This window comes from Salmo salar, chromosome ssa25 (assembly GCF_905237065.1).
Source record: "Salmo salar chromosome ssa25, Ssal_v3.1, whole genome shotgun sequence".
In the NCBI taxonomy this organism is placed as follows: domain Eukaryota; kingdom Metazoa; phylum Chordata; class Actinopteri; order Salmoniformes; family Salmonidae; genus Salmo; species Salmo salar.
Window position 1 is genome coordinate 39,901,684 of NC_059466.1, and position 14,943 is coordinate 39,916,626.

A 14,943-nucleotide genomic window follows, 5' to 3' on the forward strand; every position below is an offset into this window, starting at 1 on the left:
ACCCACCCTGTTGATATGCCAACCTCTGCGTCACTCTGGGTTTTTATTAACACATGCTGAGGTAGGGTTGTCATGGGTCAGGCTCCAGTGCTGAATGAATAAGGATGGGGGGAGAGAGAAAGATGGAGTGTGGGAGGAGGGAATAGAGACTGTTCCGCTGCCAACCAGCAGACCAGAGCCTTGAAGTGGAAATGAGGGAGATAGAGAGTGTGTGTGTTTCAGCTGAGCTGGGTGGGTCTCGGGGACTTTGTGTCTGCTGCCCTCGGCATATCTCTGCTCTCTACCCTGAGGCAGTCGACAGCTCAGTCTCTCCACGGGACGGCTTGAAGTAGACCCAGGAGGAGAGGCTTCATGTTGTCACATCAAGTTGGGCAACACGCGCACACACACACTAATGAGTTATTCCACCCATTCAGTGCCTTTTGAAAAGTGTAACTTAAATTTGTTATTTTTTTTTTAAATTCAAAGTTAATAAAAAAAAAAGACTAATACTATTCTATTAAAACACAAGAAGCACTTTGACTGCATATGAATCTAAAATATAAATATCTCTGCAATTGTTAATGTCATGCCCCCCCTCCATTCTTGACTTTTCCTAAATAAGTATTTAACACACGTTAACATTAGCATTTTGATATCACAAATGGAGGTCGACCGATTATGATTTTTCAACGCCAATATCGATTATTGGAGGACCAAAAAAAGCCGATGCCGATTAATCGGCCGATTTTTAAATACAATAAAAAATGTAATTATTTTATTTATTTTTATTATTTTTATTTATTTGTAATGACAATTACAACAATACTGAATGAACGCTTATTTTAACTTAATATAATCAATAAAATCAATTTAGCCTCAAATAAATCATGAAACATGTTCAATTTGGTTTAAATAATGCAAAAACAAAGTGTTGGAGAAGAAAGTAAAAGTGCAATATGTGCCATGTAAGAAAGCTAACGTTTAAGTTCCTTGCTCAGAACATGGGAACATATGAAAGCTGGTGGTTCCTTTTAACATGAGTCTTCAATATTCCCAGGTAAGAAGTTTTAGGTTGTAGTTATTATAGGACTATTTCTCTCTATAAGATTTGTATTTCATATACCTTTGACTATTGGATGTTCTTATAGGCACTTTAGTATTGCCAGTGTAACAGTATAGCTTCCGTCCCTCTCCTCGCTCCTACCTGGGCTCGAACCAGGAACACATCGACAACAGCCACCCTCGAAGCAGTGTTACCCATGTAGAGCAAGGGGAACAACTACTCCAAGTCTCAGAGCGAGTGACGTTTGAAACGCTATCAGCGCGCACCCGCTAACTAGCTAGCCATTTCGCATCGGTTACACCAGCCTAATCTTGGGAGTTGACAGGCTTGAAGTCATAAACAGCGCAATGCGTTGCGAAAAGCTGTTGGCAAAACGCACGAAAGTGCTGTTTGAATGAACGCTTACGAGCCTGCTGGTGCCTACCACTGCTCAGTCAGACTGCTCTATCAAATCATAGACTTAATTATAACATAATAACACACAGAAATACGAGCCGTAGGTCATTAATATGGTCGAATCTGGAAACTATCATCTCGAAAACAAAACGTTTTTCCTGTCAGTGAAATACGGAACCGGTCCGTATTTTATCTAACGGGTGGCATCCCTAAGTCTAAATATTCCTGTTACATTGCACAACCTTCAATGTTATGTCATAATTACGTAAAATTCTGGGAAATTAGTTCGCAACAAGCCAGGCAATGAATGCAGGAGCAGTGACACAATTTCATGTTAGCAGGCAATATTAACTAAATATGCAGGTTTAAAAATATATACTTTTGTATTGATTCATAGAAAGGCATTGATGTTTATGGTTAGGTACATTGGTGCAACGACAGTGCTTTTTTTCGCAAATGCGCTTGTTAAATCATCACCCGTTTGTCGAAGTAGGGTGTGATTCGATGAGAAATTAACAGGCACCGCATCGATTATATGCAACGCAGGACACGTTAGATAACTACACATGGTTGATGATATTACTCGTTTAACTAGTGATTATGTTAACCTCTCTAGGGTATGTACGAAATCGTCCCATCTACTCAACAGCCAGTGGAATCCCGTGGCGCGATATTCAAATACCTTAGAAATGCTATTACTTCAATTTCTCAAACATATGACTATTTTATACCATTTTAAAGACAAGACTCTCGTTAATCTAACCACACTGTCCGATTTCAAAAAGGCTTTACAACGAAAGCAAAACATTAGATTATGTCAGCAGAGTACCCAGCCAGAAATAATCAGACACCCATTTTTCAAGCTAGCATATAATGTCACATAAACCCAAACCACAGCTAAATGCAGCACTAACCTTTGATCTTCATCAGATGACACTCCTAGGACATTATGTTATACAATACATGCATGTTTTGTTCAATCAAGTTCATATTTATATCAAAAACCAGCTTTTTACATTAGCATGTGACGTTCAGAACTAGCATACCCACTGCAAACTTCCGGTGAATTTACTAAATTACTCACAATAAACGTTCACAAAAAACATAATTATTTTAAGAATTATAGATGCAGAACTCCTTTATGCAATCGCTATGTCCGATTTTAAAATAGCTTTTCGGCAAAAGCACATTTTGCAATATTCTGAGTAGATAGCTCGCCATCACGGGCTAGCTATTTTGACACCCACCAAGTTTGGCACTCACCAAACTCGGATTTACTATAAGAAAAATTGGATTACCTTTGCTGTTCTTCGTCAGAATGCACTCCCAGGACTTCTACTTCAATAACAAATGTTGGCTTGGTTCAAAATAATCCATAGTTATGTTCAAATATCCTCTGTTTTGTCCGTGCGTTCAAGACACTATCCGAAGGGTGACGCGCCCGGCGCGTATCGTGACAAAAAAATTCTAAATATTCCATTACCGTACTTCGAAGCATGTCAACCGCTGTTTAAATCAATTTTCATGCGATTTTTCTCGTAAAAAAGCAATAATATTCCGACCGGGAAACCCTGTTTTCATTCAAAGACTGAAAATCTAAAATGGACTCTTCACGCGCACCCCCGTCTCATTGTTCTCAGATCGACCACTTACCAAATGCCTACTGTTTTTCAGCCATGGCCTGCAAAGTCATTCAACTTTCTGCCGCCTTCTGAGAGCCTATGGGAGCCGTAGGAAGTGTCACATTACAGCAGAGATCCTCAGTTTTCAATACAGTGTAGAAGGCCAAGAAATGGTCAGAGAGGGCACTTCCTGTACAGAATCTTCTTAGGTTTTTGCCTGCCATATGAGTTCTGTTATACTCACAGACACCATTCAAACAGTTTTAGAAACTTTAGGGTGTTTTCTATCCAAATCAAACAATTATATGCATATTCTAGTTTCTGAGCAGTAGTAATAACCAGATTAAATTGGGTACGTTTTTTTATCCGGCCGTGCAAATACTGCCCCCTACCCTAGTGAGGTTAAGATTGATTGATTGTTTTTTTTTATAAGATAAGTTTAATGTTAGCTTGCAACTTACCTTGGCTTCTTGCTGCCCTCGCGTAACAGGTAGTTAGCCTGCCATGCAGGCTCCTCGTGGAGTGCAATGGAAGGCAGGGGGTTAGAGCGTTGGACTAGTAACCAGAAGGTTGCAAAAACGAATCCCCTCTGAACAAGGCAGTTAACCCCCGTTCCTCGGTCGTCATTGAAAATAAGAATGTGTTCTTAATCTGACTTGCCTAGTTAAATAAAGGTGTAAAAAATAAACAAATCGGTGGCCAAAAATACCGATTTGTTATGAAAACTTGAAATTGGCCCTAATTAATCGGCCGTTCCGATTTAATTGGTCGACTTCTAATCACAAGCATAATTTGTGTTATAGGCAGTTTTTAAGAGAACATTTTCCTCTTTTAAATATGTATATAGTATCTCATAGTGTATATAGTATCACAGAGCAGATTCGGAGGTTTCCAAAACACTTAACTCTCAAATTGAAGAGTAGCATAAATAAAATTGCATACAGTAACATAAATAATGAAAATGCTGTTGTGTTCCTTTGAAAGATACTTTTTCGTATTCTAGTGTTATCCAAGCTCTTCATAAACACAACCAAAGGTTATTTTTTCAGATTAGCATACAGTGCCCTTGGAAAGTATTCAGACCCCTTTACTTTTTCAAATTTGTATTACGTTACAGCCTATTTCTAAAATGCTTTTAAAAACAAACAAAAAAACAAATCCTCAGCAATCTACACACAATACCCATAATGACAAAGCGAAAAATAAAATACAGAAATACCTTAATTACATAAGTATGCAGACCCTTTGCTATGAGAATCAAAATTGAGCTCTGGTGCATCCTGTTTCTATTGATCATCCTTGATCTTTCTACAACTTGATTGTAGTCCACCTGGGGTAAATTCAATTGATTGGACATGATCTGTCATCTGTGGGACCTGTCCATATAAGGTCCCACAGTTGACAGGTCATGTCAGAGCAAAAACCAAGCCATGAGGTTGAAGGAATGTCCGTAGAGCTCAGAGACAGGATTGTGTCAGGGTACAGATCTGGGGAAAGGTACCAACATTTTTACAGCATTGAAGGTCCCCAAGAACACAGTGGCCTCCATCATTCTTAAATTTAAGAAGTTTGGAACCACCAAGGCTCTCTTAGGCTCCAGAGTGGTGCAGTGGTCTAAGACACTGCATCCCAGTGCAAGAGGCGTCACTGCGTTACCTGGTTCGAATCCAGGCTGCATCACATCCCAGCGTCGTCCGGGTTTGGCCAGGGTAGGCCGTCATTGTAAATAAGAATTTGTTCTTAACTGACTTGCCTAGTTAAATTAAAATAATTACAGCTGGCCCCCCGGCCAAATTGACCAATCAGGCTAGAAGGGCCTTGGTCAGAGATTTCCTCTGGACATTGGAGAACCTTCAGAAGGACAACCATCTCTGCAGCACTTCACCAATCAGTCCTTTATGGTGGAGTGGCCAGACTGAAGCCACTCCTCAGTGGCTTGTTGTACATGGACCTTGACTCTTCTTTTAAACATTATGGTCTGTTCAATATTCCTGTCTTGTTTGCATTTGTCATCCCCTTCTGTCTTTCTTTCTCACTATTTTTTTCCTCGATCTCGCCCTCTTTTTCTGTTTCTCTTTCGCTCTTGCTCTCTTTCTCACTCTCCCCCTCTTTTCTGTGAGTTCTGTCCTGTGATGTCTGGTCTTCTGTGTGTTAGTAACAGCTGCCAAGGGAGCCTCCTCCCTCCACCTCTCCTCACCCATTCCTCTCTCACACAACAAAGCAGGAGGAAAGTTTAGTGCCACTCTGTGTGAACCCAATAACTTTCTGAGTTAGCTGTCATCTACAGAGCTGTGACCTGGCTCTACACTGCAACACGCATTGACACACACAGTTGTCACTTTTCCATGTGTTGTGACTAAACAAATTACAGCATTGGGAATGTGTGTGTGCGCAGTAGAATGTAATTGTACTTACTTTAGTTTTTGTTAGTTATGCAGTATGTTTGGTGACTTTTATTTAAGATGTAATTGGCTTGTACAGTAAGAGCTGCCCTGATGGGGTCTGTCTGCCCAGCATCCAACCACCGGAGCCATTAGTCATCTGTATGTCAGTCACCCATCTCCCTGGGTGTGACAACTGAAAGCATCAGAACAACTCTTAGTTGGCCCTAGCTAGTGCTCAACATGGGTTACAACAGGTAAATAATCAACATGGAGGAGACAGGAGAGAGCTTGCTGTCTTCGTTGTGCAGGAGATGGAGGCAGGGAGAGGAGACGGGTAGGTATAGAGGCACCTTTGATCCCCTGCCTGCCTGTCAGTACCACAGCAGAGCCACGCACCAGGCTGTCTGCTCCACTTTCCTCCCCAGCTCCAATGTACTATTTTCAGTTTTTTGAGGGGACTCGGTCAGCTGAGCTTGAGCATGTCGGTGGTGCTGAATGCCTGGTTTAATGAGGAGATGGGAGTTGTGACGAACACACTAGCAGTTGTGATGGAGGGAGTGTGTGTGTCACTTCGGTGTGTTTTTACTGTATGTGGGTTCGAGAGAATTACTGTGTATGTAGTGTCTGTGCATGTGTGTGCAATCTTGTATGTACTGTATGTGATTGTGAACATTAGTTTGAAGCTGTTCTGGCTCATGGTTCCCAGTGCCCTATTAAGACACTGTTCGTGGTTCCTTTATTTTGGCAGTTACCTGTATGTGTTTGTTTTGTCCTCTAGCTTGTGTTTACTCCCCAACTGGGCCCAGACTGTAGCCTGAAGCCTCAATTTAGTGCCCCCCCCCTTAACCCCTGCCTTGTCTCCCAGTGTCCTGAATCAGCTTCGGCTCCTGCTGTCTTATTTACTTTCTCAGTACCGCTGGAGTTAGAACTTATGTGTTTCTGGTTGTGGATATGAAAGCTGTTTATATCATGGCATTGTTGAATACTCATTTCTGATTGGCTTGAAGGTGTTTAGAGGATATATTGGCATGGGGTTAATCGAGGCCATTATCACTTAAATAGAACGGGTTACCAACATATTCAAATAATGATTGACATTTTCATTTAGAGTAAATTATTCCTACTATTTAATCCTTCCACAAAATATAGTCCTGACACAAATCTAGGGTTGCTAACCAAGGCGGCTGGTCGTTCGTTCTATTGGTTGGGTTGCCAGAGACGTGACCCAGTCGTTCAGTCTTTTTCTTCTGTCTTTTTGTTCTGTATCTATGGATGCGACCCAGTCGTTCATCCTAAATGTTCTATTGTCATACTGGCTGGCAACGTTCTTATCCCTTGCTTGCTAGCTACCCAACTACGGCTAACTTAGTCACGTCAAACACCGCAGCCAGAAGAACAGCAAAGTAGCTGTTTTCTAGTGACGTTTATTTGGATACATTCATAAGAATGAGCTAATGATGAGCGATTTCACCTGGCAAAGAAAATGTGTTCTCTCGTCAGGACACTGCTGTTCAGAGGAGCTAGCCAACAACACAGCTAACACAATCACTTCAGAGGAGCTAGCCAACAACACAGCTAACACAATCACTTCAGAGGAGCTAGCCAACAACACAGCTAACACAATCACTTTTAACTGAAGCTGAAAGACTGCTAACTAGCTGCATTTAGTTTGATCTGTTTTCTATTGACATTTCTTTCGTATGTGTCCTTAAATTATGCCTATTCATGATTTCAACTGGCTGAGAAAAACTCTGTCCCGAATCCCGACCCCTACACGTTCATTACTATTGGACAGCTGGAGATTGAATTTCAATATTGAAACAATGTTGGAAATGTCAGAGAGACCGACAGCAAGGTTTATACAAATCGCTATTGAAAACCAATTGCTAGTCTAAAAGAAATGGGAGAAAATGTCTAGATGGTTTTTACAGTAGAGATCAAGTTTATAAATTGTATGGCTGGGCTGATGAGACAGTGGATTGCGCAGAGTAAATAGGCATAGCTTTAGCCGGTTGTCACTTCAAATCAAATTGTATTGGTCACATACACATGGTTAGCAGATGTTAATGCGAGTGTAGTGAAATGCTTGTGCTTCTAGTTCCGACAGTGCAGTAATATCTAACAAGTATTCTAACAATTTCACAACAGGTGGAATAGACACAGGCTAGAATGCGGTTTTAACCAATCAGCATCCAGGATTACAGTGAGGGGGGGGGAGTATTTGATCCCCTGCTGATTTTGAACATTTGCCCACTTACAAAGAAATGATCAGTCTATAATTTTAATGGTAGGTTTATTTGAACAGTGAGAGACAGAATAACAACAAAACAATCCAGAAAAACGCATGTCAAAAATGTTATAAAATGATTTGCATTTTAATGAGGGAAATAAGTATTTGACCCCTCTGCAAAACATGACTTAGTACTTGGTGGCAAAACCCTTGTTGGCAATCAGAGGTCAGACGTTTCTTGAAGTTGGCCACCAGGTTTGCACACATCTCAGGAGGGATTTTGTCCCACTCCTCTTTGCAGATCTTCTCCAAGTCATTAAGGTTTCGAGGCTGACGTTTGGCAACTCGAACCTTCGGCTCCCTCCACAGATTTTCTATGGGATTAAGGTCTGGAGACTGGCTAGGCCACTTCAGGACCTTAATGTGCTTCTTCTTGAGCCACTCCTTTGTTGCCTTGGCCGTGTGTTTTGGGTCATTGTCATGCTGGAATACCCATCCACGACCCATTTTCAATGCCCTGGCTAAGGGAAGGAGGTTCTCACCCAAGATTTGAAGGTACATGGCCCCGTCCATCGTCCCTTTCATGCGGTGAAGTTGTCCTGTCCCCTTAGCAGAAAAACAACCCCAAAGCATAATGTTTCCACCTCCAGGTCTGACGGTGGAGATGGTGTTCTTGGAATCATAGGCAGCATTCCTCCTTCTCCAAACACGGCGAGTTGAGTTGATGCCAAGAGCTCCATTTTGGTCTCATCTGACCACAACACTTTCACCAGTTGTCCTCTGCCAATGAACATCTGAATGACTCAAACTTCAGATGGGCATGTATATGTATTCTTGAGCAGAGGGACCTTGTGGGCGCTGCAGGATTTCAGCCCTTCACGGTGTAGTGTGTTACCAATTGTTTTCTTGGTGACTATGGTCCCAGCTGCCTTGAGATCATTGACAAGATCCTCCCGTGTAGTTCTGGGCTGATTCCTCACCATTCTCATGATCATTGCAACTCCACGAGGTGAGATCTTGCATGGAGCCCCAGGCCGAGGGATATTGACAGTTCTTTTGTGTTTCTTCCATTTGCGAATAATCGCACCAAATGTTGTCACCTTCTCACCAAGCTGCTTGACAATGGTCTTGTAGCCCATTCCAGCCTTGTGTCGGTCTACAATCTTGTCCCTGACATCCTTGGAGAGCTCTTTGGTCTTGGCCATGGTGGAGAGTTTGGAATCTGATTGATTGCTTCTGGGACAGGTAACAAGCTGCGGTTAGGAGCACTCCCTTTAAGAGTGTGCTCCTAATCTCAGCTCGTTACCTGTATAAAAGACACCTGGGAGCCAGAAATCTTTCTGATTGAGAGGGGGTCAAATACTTATTTCCCTCATTAAAATGCAAATCAATTTATAACATTTTTGACATGCGTTTTTGTTGTTATTCTGTCTCTCACTGTTCAAATAAACCTACCATTACAATTATAGACGCATCCTTTCTTTGTCAGTGGGCAAACCATACAAAATCAGCAGGGGATCAAATACTTATTTCCCCACTGTAGATCCACCCATTGTATAGTTCCCTATAATGCACAGTAGAATTCAATGTCTATAGTTCTCTGTTTGAGCTGCTTTTGAAAGCAAGTCGAATTGAAAACATTGGCATTGTGGTTTGGTTAGCTAAACTAGCAAGTCTGTGTTTGGTTACCAAGGAAACTACTGTAGCTTTCTAGTAAACTTGCTAGCTACTTCAGTGGATGTTGAACACATTTCTAGAGGCAACTGTGTTCAATTATAGCCATGGTATAAAAGAGATAATCAATGTTGGGCTCTATGCGTTCTCCGGGAAATAATGCAACTCCTAGTTGTTTATTATTTTCCATAAGACGCATAACCCCTTGTTGATTATCCTTTACTTAGTATCTGGTTATACAAGTGTTGTAGTACCAGTCCCTGCCAATGCTGCCAACTAGAAGAAATCCACAGTACTTTTTATTCAGTCCACTGGCAAATCCACTGGCAACACCAGACATGTTGTCTTTGACTGGCTCTCTAAAATATAATCAAATGTCATGGTAGGTTAGCTTAACATACTGATGTAGTGATTTCTGTCTTTGTGTCTCTGTCTCAGGACTGGGTAAGGGCAGAAGGAAGCAGAGTGCCAGTGACCCCACACCCAGCACGGATGCGGAGTATCCCTCCAATGGGAGTGGTGGTGGCGGAGGAGGAGGGGCCGAGCGGGTCTACGACCTCAACATCCTGGCTGTGGTCAAGTTCTCGTACGTGGCGGAGCGCGAGGACGAGCTGACCCTAGCCAAGGGGTCCCGGGTCATGGTGATGGAGAAGTGCAGTGACGGTTGGTGGCGGGGCAGCCAGGGGGGCCGTGTGGGCTGGTTCCCCTCTAACTATGTCCTGGAGGACCCCGCAGAGGGGGAAGGGGGTAGAGGAGGAAGGGACTCCCCAGGTTATCCAGGGAGGGGCAGGGAGGCCACGATGACCAACGGACGGGCGGGAGGTGGTGGCAGCCGGGGTGGCGAGGGCGGTGGTGCGCTCCAGCTGGTCCAGACTCTGTACCCGTTCAGCTCAGTGACGGAGGAGGAGCTGAACTTTGAGAAAGGAGAGGTGATGGAGGTTGTTGAGAAACCTGAGAATGACCCAGAGTGGTGGCGCTGCCGGAACACCCGCGGCCTGGTGGGCCTGGTGCCCAAAAACTACGTGCTGGTGCTGAATGACACCAACGGGCCTCCCGGGCTCCCCGCCCTTCCGCTGTCGCCCCCTGGTTCCCCACAGATCGGCCACGTGACCCCGGCGTGCGAGGGCAAGTTTGGCGGCAGGGACTGGTACTACGGAGGGGTGACCAGGCACCAAGCAGAGCTGGTCCTCAACAAGAGAGGAGAGGAGGGGGACTTCCTCATACGTGACAGCGAGTCATCGGTGAGTGGGGGAGGAGAGGATGAAGGAAAGGGAGGGATTAGGGAAGGAGATAGGAGTGTGTGAGAAGGATAGACCAGGGTTTCCCAAACACTGTCCTGCCCCCCCCAGGATAGATGGTACAGTTGAGGGGGAGATGGAGGATAGAAGGATGGTGGGAAGGGGAAGATCTCAATTGCATACTCCTCATGCCCCTCTCTGACCACCACCTCCAATGGGTTTTGAGGAAGTGACGAGGAGAGAGGTCGCAAGGAGTATGCGATTGAGATCTTCCCAAGGATAAAATACTAAATTGGAGGATAGGAGACGTACAGTATCTGCACACATGAACAGCTATTGGCCTGTGATTTATAAATGAAGTCATAGTGCCCTCTGCTGGTGGATAGTGAGGAGTGTTAGTAGAGTGTTTGTTGGAGATGTTTCATCTATGTTGTGTGTAAGTGAACTGACTCTCGCTCTCTCCATCCTTCTCCCTCTAGCCCAGTGATTTCTCTGTGTCTCTGAAGGCGCCTGGGAAAAACAAGCACTTCAAGGTGCAGTGTTCAGAGGGGGTCTACTGTATTGGCCAGCGCAAGTTTAGCTCCATAGATGAACTGGTGGAACACTACAAGAAAGCCCCCATCTTCACCAGTGAACAAGGAGACAAGCTCTACCTTGTCAAACCGCTGCCCGCACCCCAGCTATCCTCAACATGCTGAACGTGGGGAGAGACCTTACTGTCTGTTTTAGCCCAGTCACATAGCTCGTATTGGTTCTGTTTGCTTTTGTTAGTTAAAAAAATCCAAATGTAAACCCTCTCCAGAGGTTCTGATAATTTCTAAAGGAAAGAATAAGTTCACCAAGGGACCACTGTAAACACTCTTTAGATACATCTCTTCCTCCGCCTTCATCCTCATCTATACATCTCTTCCTCCGCCTTCATCTTCATCTATACATCTCTTCCTCCGCCTTCATCCTCATCTATACATCTCTTCCTCCGCCTTCATCCTCATCTATACATCTCTTCCTCCGCCTTCATCCTCATCTATACATCTCTTCCTCCGCCTTCATCCTCATCTATACATCTCTTCCTCCGCCTTCATCCTCATCTATACATCTCTTCCTCCGCCTTCATCCTCATCTATACATCTCTTCCTCCGCCTTCATCCTCATCTATACATCTCTTCCTCCGCCTTCATCTTCATCTATACATCTCTTCCTCCGCCTTCATCCTCATCTATACATCTCTTCCTCCGCCTTCATCCTCATCTATACATCTCTTCCTCCGCCTTCATCCTCATCTATACATCTCTTCCTCCGCCTTCATCCTCATCTATACATCTCTTCCTCCGCCTTCATCTTCATCTATACATCTCTTCCTCCGCCTTCATCCTCATCTATACATCTCTTCCTCCGCCTTCATCTTCATCTATACATCTCTTCCTCCGCCTTCATCTTCATCTATACATCTCTTCCTCCGCCTTCATCTTCATCTATACATCTCTTCCTCCGCCTTCATCTTCATCTATCCCTCTCTTCCTCCGCCTTCATCCTCCTCGAACTCTAGTCGAGAGAGAGATACTGTCAATGTGCCACCTGCTTACTGTATTACTTTTCTATTGGCACTACACTTACTGTTCTGTTTTTCTATTGGCCCCAGCTCTACACTACTGCTATTTGATTGGCTCCTGCTGTACACTAACTGCAATGTTCTATTGGCTCCAACTCTACACTTAGTTCTCGATTGAATCTGGATGGCTGAAGCATTACAGATTGAACACTAGAGATGTAAAGGTCATTTCTGATTGAGCTGACAGATGCAGCGTTTACCATGAATGCAGTCTCCGCTGACGCGAGAACATATTCTTTCAATTTAAATCCTGCTTTAACGCTGAACTTCCACTATATGAATTGAGCCCTTACTGCACTGCTATTCATTGGCCCTAGTGCTGTTTTCCAATGAAATCAGGTCTTCAGTCGTTCTACTCTCAATATGTAAATGTAGCTGATGGATGGCACTAATTCAACAGTAATGTTTTTTGTTTTTATTTACTTCTTGCTACGTATCGATCATGGGGTTCTCAGCTTTTATTAGATATAATATATCTGAATGTTATTGAGCATTGTTATTTAATTCTTGTTCCCACTGTATGTATATATTCAGAAGATGTGCATATATGAATCGTTTTGATCCAACCTATGGTACTGTACCGCTGATCACGTGATGAGAATTGAAATGCGTATGTTCAATAAAAGTTTTTGCAGAATAACTCAAATCATAAGCCGTCTGCCCTTTCTGTCTCTGATGCTGTATTTTGAGACGAGTGGTAAATGCTGCTGGTCTCTGGGAGTGGATGTTATTATTCTACACTGTAGTTAATCATAGATCTATCTGGCTGTTTAAATACAGTCCGGCTGGCTGTTTTAAATGCAGTCTGGCTGCTGAGGGACTCAGGCCAGAGGAGATGACTGAGCGTCGTCTTCTTTGACATCATGGCGGTCCGCAAACAATCGTTTAAGTACTGTGCTGGAATGTACGATCAATCATGAGCTGGCGAATTCTGTACTACCATGAAAATAAAATGAAAACCAAGTAAATCCTTACTAACATCTACTAAACCCTCCACCAACCCTGTTAAACGTTATATCATGCTGAAACACTCCACCCTTAGGATTGTTCAGCATGTCAACAATTTCAACAGTAACATCTTACCCCCAATATCTCTCTTGCCGTCTCCACAATAACCTTCAACCTAGCATTTCTGCTTTCCAGAACCCGAGTCGTATTGATAACCTTATAAAAGCTATGAAGTCAACTTTATTCCTTATGTGGCCTCACTCTTCCTCCCTTCACATTTTCTTTATCGTTTATGGACATTGGGACCCCAGTGAAGACTCCCCTCAATCTAGCATAATCACCAGGGACATGGCCTTTAATCTTCTCCCTGTTTAAGCTTTTCCATTTTCAGAATCTTCTCTTGCTGAACCTGGATACCACAAAACATTAACAATCTACCATTTCCAATGAACTGAGCTAATTTCACTTCACCTACCTCTTTCTCTACGGCATTAGTCAGATAGGGTGTAAGTGAGGCCCTGTGGTCTCATCAAACAAACTATTTCCACTCCAACACATTACTCTTGATTCATACCTTGGCCCTCTTCATGCTTTCTTTGCTAGATGCTCCACTGCTTTCTGTATCATGATCTCTCTTCTTATTATGTCTTTCCAGTACTGACCATTCCCGTCCTTGACCATCAGAACTGACACCTATTGCGTTCGCATTCCAGCACAGCTGTTGCTTCACCAACCTTTCCTTCATTTCGTCGGCGTCTCGTTGCATCATTGGTTAACACCATCTGCCACAGGTCTGATGACACCTAGCTGTCAACATGCAGAGTTTGACAGATTGATTGAACTGGATCGACTGGCTTGTCTCAATCTGATCAGAGTATATCATTAATAGCTCCCTCAGAGACAGTCTGTACAAATGATGCAGATGATTGTGAAAGCGTAAACAGACTTCTGATTTGTCCTACACTGACACCCACAATGACAACCTTGTCAGACGTTGATTAAGGGCTCGATTGAATCAGATCCGCTTTAGCCAACATCTGCATAGCGGTTGTTTTGATGGTGTCGGAGGTGGAACTGCGTTAGAGCTGTCAAATCCACAAGTGGCTCCTGTCATTATATGTAAAGCTGACTGCACTACAAGTTCGAACACTGGAATGTGAGATGTAATCTACACCTCCATTAGAATGATATAAATCCTCATTATTTTTGTTTTAATGATTTTTCAATTTAAGCGTAATTATTCTATATAGCCTACATATTCTTGTTCTGAACTTCTACCACGAATGGGGTGGGTATGGCTTCTTGAAAATGATCGCAAGAGCAGTTGATCACTGCTATACAGTTATACCTCCCACACCGCCAAAACATCTGCTATGTGGGCAGGGCAGTGGCTGTTGTACCGTCCTAGGCAAGATCAAATAAATTGCTGCCCCCGATAAAACTAGAATAGTCCCAGGAAGAAAATGACGTTGAAAATAAAATATGTATTTTTTGAAGACGTTGAAGTTACGTTAATTTTAGGTTTTCAATCAAATCTGAAAATATGTATTTTCCAGACATTGAAATAAGGTTCATTTTCAGTTCTGAATGAAAGTTGAAAAGACCTATTTTAAAGATGTTGAAATCCGGTACATTTTTGGTTCTGAATGAAAGTTGAATAGACGTCTATGTTTGGACCAAATCAAGGCCGGGTTGGATTAAAAACCAACGTCCTTGGAAATCAAGCCAAAGTCAGATAAAAAAAAACATCCAAAAGGCGTCGGCATCGTTCTGTGCTTACTGAGGTGTTGCCTCAAA

General features: G+C 43.1%; 1 protein-coding gene across 2 annotated transcripts in view; it reads left to right on the top strand.

Annotated features, from left to right (window-relative positions):
• The window catches only part of nck2a (NCK adaptor protein 2a), a 60,388-nt gene extending 47,544 nt beyond the window's left edge, over positions 1–12,844 (top strand). For both annotated transcript variants that reach the window (XM_014174378.2, XM_014174379.2), the window contains exons 3-4: positions 9,790–10,592; positions 11,069–12,844. In XM_014174378.2, coding sequence (XP_014029853.2) covers positions 9,790–10,592; positions 11,069–11,287 — 1,022 coding nt within the window. In that variant the 3' untranslated portion in view covers positions 11,288–12,844. The remainder of the gene's footprint in view (positions 1–9,789; positions 10,593–11,068) is intronic.
• The last annotated feature ends 2,099 nt before the right edge of the window (positions 12,845–14,943 follow it).